This window comes from Bactrocera tryoni, chromosome 3 (assembly GCF_016617805.1).
Source record: "Bactrocera tryoni isolate S06 chromosome 3, CSIRO_BtryS06_freeze2, whole genome shotgun sequence".
Taxonomy (NCBI): domain Eukaryota; kingdom Metazoa; phylum Arthropoda; class Insecta; order Diptera; family Tephritidae; genus Bactrocera; species Bactrocera tryoni.
Window position 1 is genome coordinate 23,844,215 of NC_052501.1, and position 18,931 is coordinate 23,863,145.

Here is an 18,931-nt window from a genome sequence, read left to right on the forward strand (position 1 = left end):
AGTAGAAATCCGGGTGACTGTCCGTCCGTGCAAGTTGTAGTAGAAGTGATTAGAACTTAAGATATCGTGACGACAGTGTCGAAAAAGTAGTTTCAAGATAAATGTGTTTAAAGTCTTACAGTATACTCTAACCGATCCCGTTGACCTGACACTAAAACCTCTATAATTTTGAAAACAGTTTGTGTTTTGAAAAACTTTTCAGTGTTTGCTTTTCATGACTTCAAAGAAATTTTCGTAAATAAATTTCAATACCTTAACTATAAAAGGGTTTTCAATGGATTTTTTATATTTTAGATAAATATAGAATATGATAATAGTATCCCTTTGCTGTGTAATCCATCATCATATAATACCGGGTCTTTCAATAGGGACGCTACAAAAGTAGTCGAATAGGGGAAGCCATATTTTTTCCCGCTCTTTTCATCATGAAAGATATACGATCCAACAACAAATCGAAATTATAAAAATTTAAGTTCAACTTTAAGAGCGCTACGTCCAATCATAATCGTCCTGCAGTTTGACAATTGAGCGTCAAAATGTTCCCGTGCCAGTGAGACAAGGAAGTGCCCGTAGTGTCGAGAATATTGCTGCCGCTGCCGCTTAAATTGAGGAAGACTCAAAACAGTCTCCTACACGTCGTTCTCAAGCGTTAGGTATCTTTGTGGCGTAGTTGTGGCGGATTTCGAGAAAAGATCTTGGCCTACCTCCTTACAAGATCAAATTGACGCAAGAATTGAAGCTGATTGACCACCAGAATCGTCGTATGTTCGTGGATTGGGCCTCAGCCCACCAACAACTTGAAAATGATCCGGATTTTCATCGAAAAATCATCTTCTTGCGTTATTGGTGAGGCAGAAATCCACACGTACTCCATGACTCACCATTGCATCCCGGAAAAATTATGGTTGGTCAATGGGCCGTACTTCTTCCGTGATGATCAAGACCTGCACTTTACTGTGAATGGGTGTCGCTAGCGCTCATTGATAACCAAATATTTTTGATCCGAATTTGATGATATGGACTTGGTTCCCACAGGACATTCCATACATACTAATGGGAACGAACAGGAATAAAAAATTTTATTGATATCCCAAATCGTTTTTGTTTTGTAGCGCTCTTGTACCATTAATTTCCATTTTACATGTCTTAGCTCAAAAGTAATATTTATTACAATTAATTCTTTACAAAAAACTTAAGTAGCTACTTAATCACTTTTTTATTTAATCAAACTTTATTTTAAATGGAAAACTACTCTTCAGCAATGATTCAGAGGCGATAATAAAAACTATTTGCTACCAACTATTTTAGTCACTTTCGGCCGAGTGTCATTTATCACTTTAATGAGCGAGGAGTCACTTTTCTGATAACGATAGGCAACAGTAAAGTTATTTAGGTATATGTTTGAAATAATCCTATAAACATAATTAAATAGTTTCAAGGCCTTATTACTATAATTTATGTATATTAGAATTACTATTCTATGTTTTAAACGAAATTAAATAACGCTGTGGTGCTTGAAATTGATATAATGCAATGTATTTAAATGCCAGAGGATTTTATTTTGTTTTTGTTTATTTCTTATCAAAACTGCTCAAGTCCCCGGGTACCGTATGTATATTTGGACCCCAGAGACTATAGCTGACTTTTTACCGAAATAACGGTCAATGTATGAGATATATAATTGAAATTTGGAGAAAGTCCTTTCCTGATAATAGTATCTCTCTGTGTCAAAAATGGTTTGAATGGGGTCAATACTTACCTTAGCCGCCATATACCTAATATAAATATTTTCAAGCTTCCGGGTGACTTTATACCACATACATCGGCTAGCATACTCGTATGAGTTATCTCAATGAAAATGAGAGAGCGTGTTTTACTAATACCTTAAACGTGTTTTTCTCGAAACTGTGTTTTTGAAGTCGGTGGCAAGATTTCTCGAGGACTACTCAATCAATCCTCATGAAATTTTACACAGGTCTTTGAGATTCAAGACTTGTACGAAGGATTTTTTCGATTACAACTATTTGAAAAAAAAAAAAAAATTTTAGCGAAATTTTCACTGATTTTTTTTTTTTTTTTGTTTTAAACGTCTACCAAAAATCCAATTTTCACTTTTTTCCTTCGTCCAATTTCTAAGTTAAAGATTTAACTAAAGCACGTATTTTTTGCACTTTAGATGATCCTATAAGGAGTTATCCTGCCAACGTGTCTTTTTCCGAGTTTAAAATATTTTTTTCAAAATTTTCTGAATTTATTTGGTAATGTAGTGTATGTTTGTAGCAATAAAAACAACTCTAATAAAATATTTCATTTTTTATACGAGAAATAAGTTGTTGAAAAAAGGCTGTTTTTACCCGAGGAAGCCCATGTTACCCCTTAAAATGGATAACATTTGGCGAAAACTCGACCTATATATACCTGTACTATTGGCAAAATTGAATAAAATCAGGTCGATACTACCTCCAACTGCCATATAAGTACTACATATCATCACCTAAATAACGTATTCTCAAAAAAATCGAAATTGATTTTTTATTGCTTACGAAAAAAAAATTATTGAACCAATCGTTACAATTCTTTAAAAACTTTCAAAATAGGCTTCTATAGTAATCCGTGCAGTACTGCCAGCGAGATTTCCAAGCATTGAAGGCGTCACGGAAGGCTTTGAGAGCCGAGGTGCATGCTGCTTGGATCCCCTTTGCCGGCCTTGGTTAGGTAGCTGTTTACAAGAAAGCCGGTGTGAGCCGGGGCGTTGTCGTGGTGCAATTTCCCTTTGACCCTTCGTTTGAGTCTCTCGGTCGTTAGCTAAGAACGCCTTCTATCGAATTCAGTCGGTGCGCGCACGCTTGGAAATACAGTCGCTGCGGAAGAAGCTTAGTCCTATTACTTTCTTCTCAGCTTCCGCTGTCAGATATAACCAATATTTAATCATTTTATAACCAAAAATCAAATTTTGTTTTTTGTTATCGTAAAAAAAGCATCTGTTTACTTTGCCGACAGTCTGACAAATATCCACCCAGGAAATAGAAAACTCTATACCTGTATAAAATATGTACACTAAATAAGTTTCTTACTGATCCAATTTAATCTTAGCTTATCTTTAATTGCGTACAAATTGAGTACATCTCTAACGAAAAATCAAAACCAAAACATTTTTCGATAGAGAAGTACTCAACTTGCCTATCATTATCTGAGAAGTTTTCTTAGTATGAAATCTTATCTTTATAGATACAGATTACGAAATACAGATTACAATTCTAATGTTATTAGAAATATAATGGATTTCTTTTACTAATTTTTGTACTTCAAAGTGCCAAAGAAAAATAATGAAATATCTGTCCTAAATAATTATATCTTTCTTTTATATCGCCATTTATAAGTATTTTTTATTAATTATGTTCAGGCAATTTCCATATATGTATAAGGTAAGGTAGTATGTACTACATATATGTTTTTTTCCGTTGAACACCGTGACGTATGAGTAATGCATTGTAAACAGCTGCTATGTGCTAACATTCACTGTTAACCAAAAGAACAGTTAGTTTCCTATTTGCTAATACGAACAGGCATTTGTTGTACATTTAAGTAATTAAGTAATTTAATTATAAAATATACTTACAGTTCTATTATGTACGTATGCCAATAACAACTGTTTGTGAGTATAGAATTAGTGCTCTCCAAGTTAATGTGTGTGATATGCATAAGTTTGTCTGTATTTTTCTAAAGTTTACAAAGCAGCGTACTTATACTTTTATATTCACTTTCATCAGTTACAAAAGTATGGCATTTCCGTTATTGTGATTAGCTAATAATATTTCTTTCACAACTTGATAACAAAATCTAAGCAAAAAAAGTTAACGAAGGTCTAATATATCGAAATATATTTAAATATAGTATGGTAGAGCGGGTCGATTTATAGGGTACCAGAAAAATGAAGTAATGGTATATTCAGAAAATGTGCTAAGCATCATTCTTGAAATATGATTAAGAAACTATGGGGTCTAAAATCGATTTCGAACGAGAAATTTTTAAGTCGAAGTTCCACTTATAAAATTTTTTTTAATTTTTTCTATATCTGCATGAAATTTAATATACAGATGAATTTTTATATTGTATGCATGCGTTTGTCGGAAACAGTGAAATCGGATAGATATCTCCGAAACAAGCGGTAAAATATTTTAAAAAGGTATACATAGATGTGCGTCGCTTCCGTTCCAGGAAATTTCGATATAGAAGATGCAGGTCGACCCTATTGTTGAAAAGTCCATGAAATTCATGGAAAAGATTGACCAGAACTCCACATAAGCAGCCATGACATCGCTATACAAATACATATTGGGTAGTCGAAAAAGTCTTTTCGTATATTGTCAATAGATGTCGTTGCAGCCGTATATATCCAGTGCTACCAAACACATTGTGTCATCCGATATAGTGTGGGAAAGGTGAGATTTTAAGCTTCATTTCACCAAAATTAAATTCGGGAAAGTTGAAAAAAAGTTACAGCTGTTCAAAAATTAGTGAAAATAATGAAGAAATTCGCTATATTTTGAAATTTTTGTTTAAAAAAGGGAAAAGTGCCACACAAGCCACCAATGAAATTTGTGAAGTTTACGGAGACGATGCTGTATCAGAGCATAGCACGACAATGGTCACAGTTTAACCATTAACCACTCCCCGTATTCACCTGATATGGCACCGTGCGACTTCTTTCTTTTCGGAAAAATGCATTTGCCAACGAAAGGAAAGCGTTATGCAGACGTGGAGACCATTGAAAAGGCTTGCACTGGCATACTGGCGGCCGTACCGGCCAACGAGCTAAAACACTCGTTCGACATGCTTTTGGACACTGAAAAAAGCTGTATTGAAGCAGAAGGGGCCTATCTTGAATAAAATAAATTGATTTTGCCGAAAAAACCATTTGTTCTGTTTTTTTTTAAGTCCTGTTTACTTTTGAACGCGCCTTGTATAAAGTGTGATCTACTATGACTACTACTACTACTACTGGTTAGTTACTGTGTTGTTTCGACGCCCAATTATAAAAAAAATAAGTATTTCGAAGTAAGCCCTAGTTTTCTATTATGTTTTTCTCCTGATTTCAGTATTGTAATACAACTCTTTAAAAAATGACGCAAAGGCGTCCAATGTCATCAGTACTTAGTACATCGTACTTCTAAGAATTTATAAAAGTCTTTTATTTTGAAAGAAAAAATAGATCTTTATATTCCGATTTTACTGTCTAAAAAAATGTATTCCCCAGTGTGAGATTTGTGGATCTGAAAATAATGTATTCTATATCTAAGTAGACCATATCCTCTTCTTAATTGGCGTCTTATTCTCAAGTGCAAGCGATTCTCGTATAAGCGCACTTATCTCTCGCGATCTACAGGGCGTATGAGTAATGCAATAATTGTTATTCCCAATCAAGCTCCGTTGAGGGAATTGGTACAATCTTGAAATATACGAATATTGGATTTAAAATTATTTTTGAAATTTTTAAAATTTATAGACCGATTTCTCAATGCCTGGAAAAGTTTTTTGCAATTCGTCAGTGTGCTCAGTAAGGTTTGCTATTTTCTCACGTCACTTTGGTACAATGCTTGGAAGTCAATCTAGGTTACTACGCAAATTCAAATTCTTCGGTTGCTACTGAGAACGGTGGCGGTCACCAAATCATCCTCTCAGATGAGACCCATTTCTGGCTTAATGGCTTCGTCAACAAACAATTTGTTTCAACCGGCAATGTTAGGTTCTTTTTCTTCTTCTTTACTGGCGTAGACACCGCTTACGCGATTATAGCCGAGTTAACAACAGCGCGTCAGTCGTTTCTTCTTTTCGTTACGGGCCGCCAATTGGATATTCCAAGCGAAGCCAGGTCCTTCTCCACTTGGTCCTTCCAAAGGAGTAGAGGTCTCCCTCTTCCTCTATTTCCCCCGGCGGATACTGCGTGGAAAACTGTCAGAGCTGACGTATTTTCGTACATTTGGACAACATGACCTAGCCAGCCTAGCCGCTGTCTTTTAATTCGCTGAACTATGTCAATGTCGTCGTATATCTCATACAGCTTATCGTTCCATCGAATGCGATATTCGCCGTGGCCAATGCGTAAAGGACCGTAAATCTTTCGCAGAACCTTTCTCTCGAAAACTCGCAACGTCGACTCATCGGTTGCTGTCAACGTCCAAGCCTTTGCACCATATAGCAGGACGGGAATTATGAGTGACTTATAGAGTTATTCTGCGTTGGATTTCAAGGCTGATATTGTTGTTGGTGTTTACTCTGGTTCCAAGATAGACGAAATTATCCACAACTTCAAAGTAATGACTGTTAACAGTGACGTGAGAGCTAAGTCGTGAGTGCGACGACTGTTTGTTTGATGACAGGAGGTATTTCGTCTTGCCCTCATTGCCAGACCCATTTGCGTTACTTCCTTGTCCAGTCTGGAGAAAGCAGAACTAACGGCGCGGATGTTGAGGCTAATATCATCGGCATACGCCAGCAGCTGAACACTGTTATAAAAGATTGTACCTGGTCGATTAAGTTCTGTAGCTCGAATAATTTTCTCCAGCAGCAGAAGAAGTCGCACGATAGGGAGTCGCCTTGTCTGAAACCTCGTTTGGTATCGAACGGCTCGGAAAGGTCCTTCCCGATCCTGACGGAGCTTTTGGTGTTATTCAACGTCAGTTTACACAGCCGTATTAGTTTTGCGGGGATACCAAATTCAGACATCGCGGCATTAAGGCAGCTCCGGCAGCTCCTTTTCGTGCTGTCGATTCTTCTTTCACGGGTCTTTTCCAAGATTTGGCGCATGGTGAATATCTGGTCGGTTGTTGATTTTCCAGGTCTAAAGCCACACTGATAAGGTCTAATCAGTTTGTTGACGGTGGGCTTTAATCTTTCACACAATACGCTCGATAGAACCTTATATGCGATTCTGAGGAGGCTAATCCCACGGTAGTTGGCGCAGATTGTGGGGTCACCTTTTTTATGGATTGGGCATAGCACACTTAAATTCCAATCGTTGGGCATGTTTTCGTCCGAGCATATTTTACAAAGAAGCTGATGCATGCTCCCTATCAGTTTTTCGACGCCGCGTTTGAATAGCTCGGCCGGCAATCCGTCGGCCCCCGCCGCTTTGTTGTTCTTCAGGCGGGTAATTGCTATTCGAACTTCTTCATGGTCGGGCAATGGAACGTCGGCTCCATCGTCGTCGATTGAGGAATCGGGTTCGCTTTCTCCTGGCGTTGTGCGTTCACTGCCATTCAACAGGCTGGAGAAGTGTTCCCTCCATAATTTAAGTATGCTCTGGGCATCGGTGACTAGATCACCTTTGGGGGTTCTACAAGAGTATGCTCCGGTCTTGAAACCTTCAGTTAGCCGCCTCATCTTTTCGTAGAATTTTCGAGCATTACCCCTGTCGGCCAGCTTATCAAGCTCTTGATGCTCACGCATTTCGGCCTCTTTCTTTTTCTGTCTGCAGTTGCGTCTCGCTTCCCTCTTCAACTCTCGGTATCTATCCCATCCCGCACGTGTTGTGGTCGATCGTAACGTTGCGAGGTAGGCAGCCTGTTTTCTCTCCGCTGCAACACGGCACTCCTCGTCGTACCAGTTGTTCTTTTGCACTTTCCGAAAACCAATGGTTTCGGTTGCAGCTGTACGTAAGGAGTTTGAAATGCCGTCCCACAGTTCTCTTATACCGAGTTGTTGACGTGTGCTCTCAGAGAGCAGGAGTGCAAGCCGAGTAGAAAATCGGCTATCTGTTGTGATTGCAGCTTCTTGAATTCGAGCCTTCCTTGTATTTGTTGACGTGCGTTTTTTGCTGCACAGAGACGTGTACGAATCTTGTCTGCAACAAGATAGTGGTCCGAATAGGTGTTAGTACCTCGGAGCGTACGCACGTCTAGAACACTGGAGACGTGTCTTCCGTCTATCACAACATGATCGATCTGGTTAGTGGTTTTTCGATCCGGAGACAGCCAGGTGGCTTGATGAAACTTCTGATGCTGGAATCTAGTAGTACAGATAGCCATATTTCGGGTCCCGGAGAAGTCGATCAACCTCAACCCATTTGGGGATGTATCGTCGTGGAGGCTGAATTTACCGACCGTCGTGCCTAATATACCTTCCTTGCCTACCTTGGCGTTAAAGTCGCCAAGCAGAGGTGGGTCTCTCATCCTAGACAGTTGATATCCTTTCACGTTTTTTTACGTGGCGGGTCCCAGCCCAGCGCACAACCCTATGTAGGGGATGTTTCGCCATCTCACTTTAGCTCGCCTTCAAACGCATGTACTTTAGCTACCCAGAGGATACTTGATCAAAGACAGGAAGTCGTGAGCTGCTTGAGCTATAGGTAAAAGAATCGTTTCTCGCCACTCCCAAGTGAATTGCGATCAGAGAACTTTCCTCACTTGCGTGAACTTCTACACATGACCTCATCCTCCACATTCTCAGCTACGGCTGCTATATTCCCTTCACTATATTATCCAATATTGAATGCTGCGTCTCCAGATGGGTGATGATATTGCGAAGAGTACGATGGTATGATATGTCAAAAAAAGACTTTCAAAAAAAGTACCTCTACTTGGATCACCATGCCATGGGAATTTTTCAGTTTTTTTATTTGATGCGTCATTCCTTGATGTTTTAATCATTATTCATTCTACAAAGATCTAATTACCTTATCTAACCGTGATCATACCTCGACTGGTCGAAAAGTGGTTTGTATCTCTAACGTAAACGTAAAAAGGCTTGTTCAATATTTTAAGTTACAGAGCACGGGCTGAAGATAATGCACCTATTTTGGTACGCAATAAATGGAAGTCTTTCAAATTTTACGCTTAATTTATTTGTTTATAAAAAAGTGTTAAACACTATGCTTAGAATTAGAAATTTTATGCTAATTAACACTAAATAATTGTAATCTTAAACTTTGCTAAACAAAATTTTTACTAAAAATTAATTATGCAATTTTACTATACATAGATATATTTGCAACTTTTTCGCTTTAACAATATTCAAACATAATACACAGGCGCTCTCATTATAAAGCCATAGAAAGATTGAATTAAAGTTGACATATTTATTTCTTTTCGAATTTCGAAGAAGTATTTAGGCACATATGCAACTGGGCTGTCAGTCATTAAGCTGCCTCATTGGCCGTCGTTGCTCTGGAACTACTCTTACGCTGCATAAAGTATATAATCCTAAAATTGCCGAAAAAATACACAGAACAGACTTAATAAATGCGTCAAGTGTGTTATCGAAGCGGACTTACGTTATGAGCAAAAAGTTTGCGGCATAGATACCACAGCTGAGAAAGTAGAAAGCACCAGGAGATGATGCCAATGTCGCGTTGTAAATACCAGTGTAGATTGGCGACGACGCCAAAGGTGATAGTGTTTGCAGTGAGGTAATTACCGCATATACTTTGCCTAAAATTCCAAAAATTTTGTTTATTAATTATACTTTCTATGAAAAATTAATTAATAGAAGTTTTACCGATTTCTGTGCGGTCCACCAAACTTGCAAGTACCGCTTGCAACATGGGGCTGTTAATGCCAGCCATGAAGCCCGCAACCGCGGCCACATACATCTGCCAAAACTTCTCAGCCAAAGCGCGTATTAAACTGTCGGCGAAGCTACCCAACAAGCCAAGTATAGCCACCACAGTTAAAGGCGCGCTGAATACCTGTAAAACGATTTTTTTGGTTGTGGTTTAGTTTTTATAAGCATTCTGTGCTAACTGCAATATAAACTCACCACACGCAATAATACCAAAACGATGGCACAACCAATCATTTTGATACCAATGCCGGCCGCAGTGAAAGTGGTGAATTCTTGCAGCGTGAGATTGAATTTGTTGCGTAGAAACAGATAAAGTAAATTCGCCTCACCCTCTGTAAGCAGAAAATAATATTTGCGTTAAGTTACAATAAGAAATTTGGTACTAAATTTAGTACTTACGCTGCACAAAGGTTGTCGAAATTAAGGCGAACATAATACACCAAATGATGCCGCGATCATAGTGCGGTCTGCGTTTCAGGCAAGTTTTAACCAGATCCTTAATCAAATCGAATTTGAAGAACTCACGTACATGCGACTAAAATAACAAAAAAAAAAAAATTATTATAATAGTAATGAAAAAAAAAAAAATTCTTCACTCAAAATTTGCAACTCACCGTAGTTCTTTCGTGTTTCACGTTCAAACTTTCGGTTATAAAGATGGCGATATAAAGTAGCGCTACCAAATCCATACTCGCGGCAATTACGAATACGCCGATAGTACCAGTTGCGGCCAGTATGGAACTGGCTATCAAATTACCAACCAGTGTACCAATACCCATAGCACCCTCAACCAAGAACAGGCTACAAAGTGCGAAAAATAATTTAGTAATTGTCGGCTGCAAGCGCAGTATTGCTTCAAAAACACCTACCGCCTAGCTCTGCCGCCCTCATCACACACATCGGAAACCAGACAAAATGCCATCGCTACCAGGGCACAGTTGCTACCAGTTAGTGCTGGTGGTATGTATGATATAACGTAGATCCAAGGATTTATCGGTGTCGCCATAGATATACCCGCCAATATTGACGTTATAAGATGTCCGAGAAATGCCGCTGTTTCAGCAATTAATTTAATTAATTTCTTTGTATTTCATTATAATGACGAAATTGTTTATTTACCTGCAAAGGTTGCTACAAGTATAGGTCTACGTCCAAATTTATCAGACCATGGTCCAATAAATAAACTGAGGAATGCGGGCAAAACGCTGTTAATCAGCGAACTCGCCATAATAATCCTGGCCACATAGGGTTGCACTTGGGTTTCGATGGCCTGCAAACAATTTGGAAAGTAAAATATTAGAATATTATGATTTTTTTTAAATTTATTTTATTTCAATTTATTTTATTTAAATATTTTTTAATATTTTGTTATTAAAATATTTATTATTAATACTTTTTTATTTATTTCATTTAAATATTTATTTTATTTAATATTTAATAATATTTTCATTTAAAAGTACTCTGCTAATAACAAAAACTTGTATTTGTCATTCCTTAGTGGTCCTCTACTGATAACAGCAACTCATTTCTGCCATTCATTATATTTCCCTGTCATTTAGCAGTGCAGTCTGCTTATAACATTGCTTCACCTCTGTCGTTCACTTTGTTTTACAGTCCTTTAAAAGTGCCCTGCTAATGATATCAGATCACTTCTGTCATTATGTGTTATATTTCGCAGTCATTTAACAGTACTCTGCCAATAACAAAAACTTGTATTTGTCATTCCTTAGTAGTCCTCTACTGATAACAGCAACTCATTTCTGCCATTCATTATATTTCCCTGTCATTTAGCAGTGCAGTCTGCTTATAACATTGCTTCACCTCTGTCGTTCACTTTGTTTTACAGTCCTTTAAAAGTGCCCTGCTAATGATCAGATCACTTCTGTCATTATGTGTTATATTTCGCAGTCATTTAACAGTATTATGTTAATAAAATTAGCTTGCTTCTGCTATTTATTTTGCTTTAAAGTCATTTAACAGTGCTCTGTTAGTGAGATTAACTTGCTTTTGTCATTCCTTCAGTCTCACAAATATTTAATACTGCTCTGCTAATATCATTAACGCTCTACTTTAATTGATTATGTTTCAAAATCATTTAACAGTGCTCTACTAGCTCTACTAATAACCTTAAGACGCTTTTAATATATATATTCTGTTTCACAGTCATATAACAGTGACTCTAACTATAACTCGCTTCTGTCATAAATTTTAATTTAATGTTATTTAACACTGCTCTGCTAGTAATATTTATTCACTTCTGCCAATTATTTCGCTTTTTTGTCATCTAACAGTGCTCTGTTAGTAAGATTAAGTCGCTTTTATCATTTCTTCAGTCAGTCAGTTATATAACAGTGCTCTGCTAATAACATTAACTTTGCTTCTGCTTGAAAACCAATAGAATTGCTGGTTCTGTAGACGATTATGGCTCCTGTTTGGTTGAGTCCAAAAAAAAAAAATGCTTGGCACTTCATCAGTATCTTACTTATTACAAATAGTAAGAAAATTTAATTAGTCTAAGTTTACATTTTCCACGTTATCCACTTCGTCCATATATTTGTTTTTTTTTTTTTCTAATCTTCCGCTTCTGATCTTTTACGACTTATGTGCTTTCCTCAGTGGAGATTTCCTATCAGTTACGTTCATTTCTTTTTATTTTATTTTGATTAATGATAGCGTGGCTGAGTCACACATTCCAGTTATTATTTAATCACAGGGAATCCACCTGAGTAGGCTCGTCAGCTGTTATTACCCCCAGCTGATTTACTGATAATCAATACTACCACATATGCATTTTATTTTTTTTTCGTAATCAATTTTCATTTCTTTTTTTTATGTTATCAGTCTGAAGCTTATCGCAAGAAGTTGTTGCTATTATTAGTTTGTTTTATTATTATTATATAATTATTCTGTCTGGTAGAACAGCAGGGGCGCATTTTTTTAGAACTAGGTTTACGTCACGCCTTCATTGCTTATTTCTTAACGTTATAACAGCAGAATGTCTAATTTTAAGCTTAAAGATGACAATTCTTGCCGAAATGTTTAACGAGTATCCAAGCTACTTATACTTTTGAACAAATTTAAGTTTTGTAACCGAGTTTTGCAGCAATTGACAGAAAATTAATAAGCAGATTTTATGAATCGTCTTTCTATATATCTACATCTATATTCTCATTTACTTTAAATTTCTTTAAATATTTTTCTCCATTAATAGTCCACTTTCCCGAGGCTTCTAATTTTTGTTGTAGTATTGTATATATAAACTCGTCTATAACCGGATAAGCGGTATCTACGCCAATAAAGTAGAAAATTGTTTTATATGAGCCGTCATGGCTTCGCCAAACATCTGTTCTATATGTCCAAATGGTTACTTTTAGATTTTTTTTTTTGTTTCTTATTGCTTTTATGTCAGTACATGTGTTTTATAACACTTGTTTCTTCGATTCACAACTCGGCAAGGCCTGGCGAATCACGACAACTATTAAAGATTTCTTTGTAAAGTCGTTTACTAAACTAACCAACAGAAAAATAAAACTGAAAAAACTTTTTTTTACCAATTGTTCTAAATTGGTAACGATCTAAGTCATAGATGTTCCAAATAAGAAACTTGCTTGAGAGTACTCACTTGTGATGTCGCGTTTTTGGGTATAACTCCCAACATGGGTTCGCACAATTCCTCATCGTAATCGTAAACGGCAACACAAGTTTGATAAAGTTCTTGATTTTGTAGCACAGCACCTTTAATAAACATAATAATAATGGATTAACGTTTTTCATGCACACGGTTTTAGGGTAACACTTCGAAAATGTCCTACCGGCCAATGCTGTCGCTATATAAACTAGAAACAATGCAGGTTCTATCACTGTAAACTTTCTCTTTCCATCCGATTTACTCGAGGCTACTTCACTATTATTATCCTCCTCGATTGCCTGCAATTTTTCAGCGGCTATTGTTTCTTGTTTTATCGACATAACACTACCGTTTGAGGGATTACTTAGAAAAAAAAAAAATCAAATAGTTTATGCGCTGTCTAGGTTGGAATCCCAAGTGTTGTTATTTCGGTTTATGGCTCGCTTCAGCTGTACAAGTCGTTTAAATACTTTTTAAATATGTCCGCTCTCCTAAATATATATGAGAAACCGTATTGTCGCATTGAAGAGTATTCTGTCGCAGTAAAAATGGGTGATTTTTATTACAAAACATACAAGCATACATATGTCCCTATGTGATTTGGCGCGTTGATTCATTATCGAAAAGTACTTCAGTTTTTTTATTTGCGCCATTTGAAGAGAGCAGATAAGACATTATATAGTAGAGTAGTAAAAGTTTTGTAAACAGAGAATAAAGGTGAGCTGAAGTTAGAGAGCCAGTCAACATTTATCAATTAAATGTAGTTTTTGTTATAGAAAGGCGCTAATAACTGATAGTGGCCGGGAGCACTAGCCCTCCCATTGATAAGAGCGGAGGTTAGAAAGAACTGAGTTCAGCTGTATTTTTTCACTTGTAACAATTAAATGCGTGTGAAATAATTTTACTTCTGGGATGCTTTGCTTGGGAAATTGCTTGAAATCGATATAGTAGTTTTTGAGGGTTGAAATTTGGACGGATATTTGTGTACTATAAATATAGCCGTAGATCTGCTGTTCCGATGACTATCCGTTCCGAAAGTAGATCAGCGATATTAGCCTTGAGTTCCCTGACTGTGCGCTCAAAACTAGTGAAAGGATGTCTACACTCTTTACCTCTTTTATTGAGCTATTTTGCTATGTATGAGTATGATTAGACTGATTTCAGTCTCAGTAACTGCGGAATGAGAACGAGTAGAAGCTCCGTTGGCATCTTCTGGTTCACTACTGGATTTGGGCCTCAGACGAAATCAGCAAGCGCTGGTTGACTAACATCCGCTGTGCAGTCGTAAGGGTCTTCTGCTCGAGCGTAAAGAGTCTATGGAACTCTTCGCTCTCAGCAAAATTCACTTCTAAATGCTTGTGAAATCAATTGTGATTCAATATCTTATCAGCTGCATCGGCTGTTTGGAAGAAGATGAGATAGAATCCTCTCGACACGTCTTCCTTGAATGTCCGGCTTTTGCTTCATCAAGGCAAAAACACCTCTTATCTCACTATTTCGAAATAAAACTCCTAGGCAGATTGTAATGGGTTTCGTTTTTTTTTTTTGTTTTTGCTGTCAGCTGATTTTCAACTTCAGTAGATTTTTCTTTTTGGCATCATAAAAGAGTATACATAATAATCTAAAGAGTGATCCCGCCGCAATGCTGAGAGATCAGCTATCTAACCTGACCTAACCGGTTTATGTACCGGAAATTTTTTCGTCTAGTCGTATATACCATTTAATATATATGTACATTCTTCTATATAATATCTTTCGAATAATTTTATTTGTTCCAAACAACCGTTAGGTGAAAAAACTACCATACTATATAACGAATAATATTCAAAGCAGGGTATCATACACGCACATATGTATATAGGTACATATATAGTATATCTAAATCAAAACCACCATCTATTTGTATTTCTAATATAATGTATTCTAACCTCATCAACCATGTTTTCTCCCTGTTCAAACATTTTTATTTTCTTTAAAGTATTCAAAACACCGTTCCAAAATCCAAACCAGAGCTCAAATTAACGATTCCCATCATTACACAGGTCTACAGTGACATCCGGAAATTGTAATTAAACTAATTTTAATTGTATACTCAGCATACTCTTGTAGAACCCCCAAAGGCGATCTAGTCACTGATGCCCAGAGCATACTTAAATTATGGAGGGAACACTTCTCCAGCCTGCTGAATGGCAGTGAACGCACAACCCCAGGAGAAGGAGAACCCGATTCCCCAATCGATGACGATGGAGCAGACGTTCCATTAGCCGACCATGAAGAAGTTCGAATAGCAATTGCCCGCCTGAAGAACAACAAAGCGGCAGGGGCCGACGGATTGCCGGCCGAACTATTCAAACACGGCGGCGAAGAACTGATAAGGTGCATGCATCAGCTTCTTTGTAAAATATGGTCGGACGAAAACATGCCCAACGATTGGAATTTAAGTGTGCTATGCCCAATCCATAAAAAAGGAGACCCCACAATCTGCGCCAACTACCGTAGGATTAGCCTCCTCAACATCGCATATAAGCTTCTATCGAGCGTATTGTGTGAAAGATTAAAGCCCACCATCAACAAACTGATTGGACCTTATCAGTGTGGCTTTAGACCTGGCAAATCAATAGCCGACCAGATATTCACCATGCGCCAAATCTTGGAAAAGACCCGTGAAAGAAGAATCGACACACACCACCTCTTCGTCGATTTCAAAGCTGCTTTCGACAGCACGAAAAGGAGCTGCCTTTATGCCGCGATGTCTGAATTTGGTATCCCCGCAAAACTAATACGGCTGTGTAAACTGACGCTGAGCAACACGAAAAGCTCCGTCAGGATCGGGAAGGACATCTCCGAGCCGTTCGATACCAAACGAGGTTTCAGACAAGGCGATTCCCTATCGTGCGACTTTTTCAACCTGTTTTTGGAGAAAATAGTTCGAACCGCAGAACTAAAAATAGAGAAGGTACCATCTTCTATAAGAGTGTACAGCTGCTGGCGTATGCCGATGATATTGATATCATCGGCCTCAACACCCGCGCCGTTAGTTCTGCTTTCTCCAGGCTGGACAAGGAAGCACAGAAAATGGGTCTGGCTCTCTCGTCACTGTTGACAGTCATAACTTTGAAGTCGTAGATAATTGCGTCTATCTTGGAACCAGCGTAAACACCACCAACAATGTCAGCCTAGAAATCCAACGCAGGATAACTCTTGCCAACAGGTGCTACTTCGGACTGAGTAGGCAATTGAGAAGCAAAGTCCTCTCTCGACAAACAAAAACCAAACTCTATAAGTCACTCATAATTCCCGATGTCAACAACGGATGAGTCGACGTTGCGAGTTTTCGAGAGAAAAGTTCTGCGAAAGATTTATGGTCCTTTGTGCGTTAGAAACGGCGAATACCGCATTCGATCGACATAGTTCAGCGAATTAAAAGACAGCGGCTACGCTGGCTAGGTCATGTTGTCCGGATGGACGAAAACACTCCAGCTCTGAAAGTATTCGACGCTGTACCCGTCGGGGGAAGTAGAGGAAGAGGAAGACCTCCACTCCGTTGGAAGCACCAAGTGGACAAGCACCTGGCTTCGCTTGGAATATCCAATTGGCGCCACGTAGCGAAAAGAAGAAACGACTGGCGCGCTGTTGTTAACTCGGCTATAATCGCTTAAGCGGTGTCTACACCAATTAAGAAGAAGAAGAATTGTAAAATTCCCCGGGAAATGATATTAAAAAAATGTATTTCGCTAAGTTGGTAGGACTGTCCTTAATTACTATGCCAAATATGAATCCGATCTGTCAACCAGTTTGTTTACAGCAGCTGCTTATGTCGGGACACCTCAGTAGTGCGTTGCGATTTTTACAAAGGATAAAAATATCGGACAAAGAATTTGTCTAAAATTCTGTATTTTTAACCAAATTTCCTGCAAAATCGTTGCGAATGTTGGAAAAGGCTTACGGTGATTCAATTTAAAAACACAAGCCTACAAGTGGGACAAAGCCTTCAACCGTCGACCTCTTCTACTGATGATAATATTAAAAAAGTAAAGGATATGGTGCTTGAAAATCGTCAAGCAAGTGATAGAGAGATGACTCGCGGGTCCATTCAAATGATTCTGCTGAATATTTTGGGTATAAAACGCGTTCTTGCTCGACTCGTCCCAATAAAGCTGATTTTTTGCTAAAAAGACTACCGTAAATAGGTCTTTTTGGACATGCTTGATCGTGCGAATTCCGTTCCCACATTCATGGAGATCATTATAACTGCCGATGAGACATGAGTTTAACATGCAAACAAGTCAACAGTCATCGTAATGGAGGAAAATAAACGAGCCGAAACCAAAACCGTATACACCATTTGGCTCCGTGTGTTTTTGTTTTTGTTTTCCAAACTAAAATTGCCGCTCCGTGGAATCCGGTTTCAGTCGATCGAAGAGATAAAACAAATTTCGCTGAAAGCTATCCCAAAAAGTCTTTACAGTGTTTCTAGGACTTCAAAAATCGGCATACGTGTGTTACATCTGGTAGAGAAAATCCTTTCCTGGTAATAGTATGTCATGTCTGTGTGTTACAAATGGGTTGAATCAGGTCATTACTTCTCTTAGACATAATATAAAGATTTTCGAACTTCCGGGTGACTTTATTCCGCATATATCGCTCAATATATGTGGATAAAATTGGTGTTTTTCTTATAACGGTGCATATACATATGTGCTTAGAATGAATAAAATCGGGTGGAAACTCGGCGTAGACCTCGCTTATACCTGAACTTGATTTTTCGTTACTTGTTGAGAGGTAGTCGTGTGAAAAATTTCAAATCGATATCTCAAAAACTGAGGGACTAATTCGCATATATACATATAGACAGACAACGAACATAGCTCAATCGCATTTATATTACCTGTTCAGAGTATCACAAAATTTTAGAAAAATTTTATTTGGTATGATGATTTCAAATGCTAAGAATCCTCGTTAAGTTGATGACTAACTAAGAACTGCGCAGTTCATGTGCATTCATCATTCATAAATTTGGTACTTTACATTACCCAATTTTCATTGTTTCTAATTTTAACTATCTTTTGAAAATGGGCTCAGATTTGTTTTGCTGACTCATTTATAATACTTGACAGCTTGAATATTATGATTTTTAGTGTGGCCACTCGTTTAATAATACTTATAACAACCGATTAATTTTATTGATAAGAGTAAACATAAAACCAATGTGTGCAATACATAAATGAGCTATTGAAATTAATTATATACATAAATGTCTGTCTGCATGTAAGTGTCCAAATGAAAAACACAATACTTTTCTAATAAGGCTCCATCACTGGCATGCGAGGTTGTAGTGATTTGAAATTTGTCAGTATGTCAATAGCCTTAAGTATGCTGCAGAAAAAACAACTCGAACACTTTATCGAGAAAACTTTTTACGATGTTTTTTTAAGACATAACCTATTGAAAAATAACATTTTTTTTGTAATTTCATTCGTTGTCGATTGTCGATTTAAAAATGGTCAACTTTTTGCTAGAACAATAAAGTGGGTGCACTAAATGCTTCATATGTTTATGGAACAGCAGAGCAAATATGAACCACTGTATCAAGAAAGATTGAGAAATAATTGCCGTCACTAGAATTCAAAAGCCATGTTAGTTTAGTTAGCCCTAATTTTCAAAAGCCATGGTGTACCGGGAACTTTTCAATTGCCCTGTAAACATGATTGTAGATATTATTTTTCCTCCATAGAGCATCGA

At 37.6% G+C, this 18,931-nt stretch overlaps 1 protein-coding gene across 1 annotated transcript; it reads right to left on the reverse strand.

The window, feature by feature from the left end:
• Positions 1-8,952: 8,952 nt before the first annotated feature.
• Positions 8,953-13,608, reverse strand: LOC120770400 (tetracycline resistance protein, class C-like). Its single transcript, XM_040097834.1, has 10 exons — positions 13,374-13,608; positions 13,184-13,296; positions 10,681-10,831; positions 10,431-10,614; positions 10,176-10,362; positions 9,961-10,096; positions 9,757-9,893; positions 9,496-9,685; positions 9,272-9,428; positions 8,953-9,200 (listed from the first exon to the last, which is right to left on the reverse strand). The coding sequence occupies exons 1-10, from the start codon at positions 13,528-13,530 to the stop codon at positions 9,137-9,139; spliced, it is 1,476 nt and encodes a 491-aa protein (XP_039953768.1). The 5' UTR covers positions 13,531-13,608; the 3' UTR covers positions 8,953-9,136.
• Between the last annotated feature and the right edge of the window lie 5,323 nt (positions 13,609-18,931).

Excerpts from the sequence above, each read along its gene's own strand:
- LOC120770400 (XM_040097834.1), bottom strand. The coding sequence starts at position 13,530 with ATGTCGATAAAACAAGAAACAATAGCCGCTGAAAAATTGCAGGCAATC. Across the intron at positions 9,686-9,756 it reads TTTTGGTATTATTGCGTGTG|GTATTCAGCGCGCCTTTAAC; the intron begins GTGAGTTTATAT and ends ATCGTTTTACAG. Across the intron at positions 9,429-9,495 it reads GGTGGACCGCACAGAAATCG|GCAAAGTATATGCGGTAATT; the intron begins GTAAAACTTCTA and ends TTGGAATTTTAG.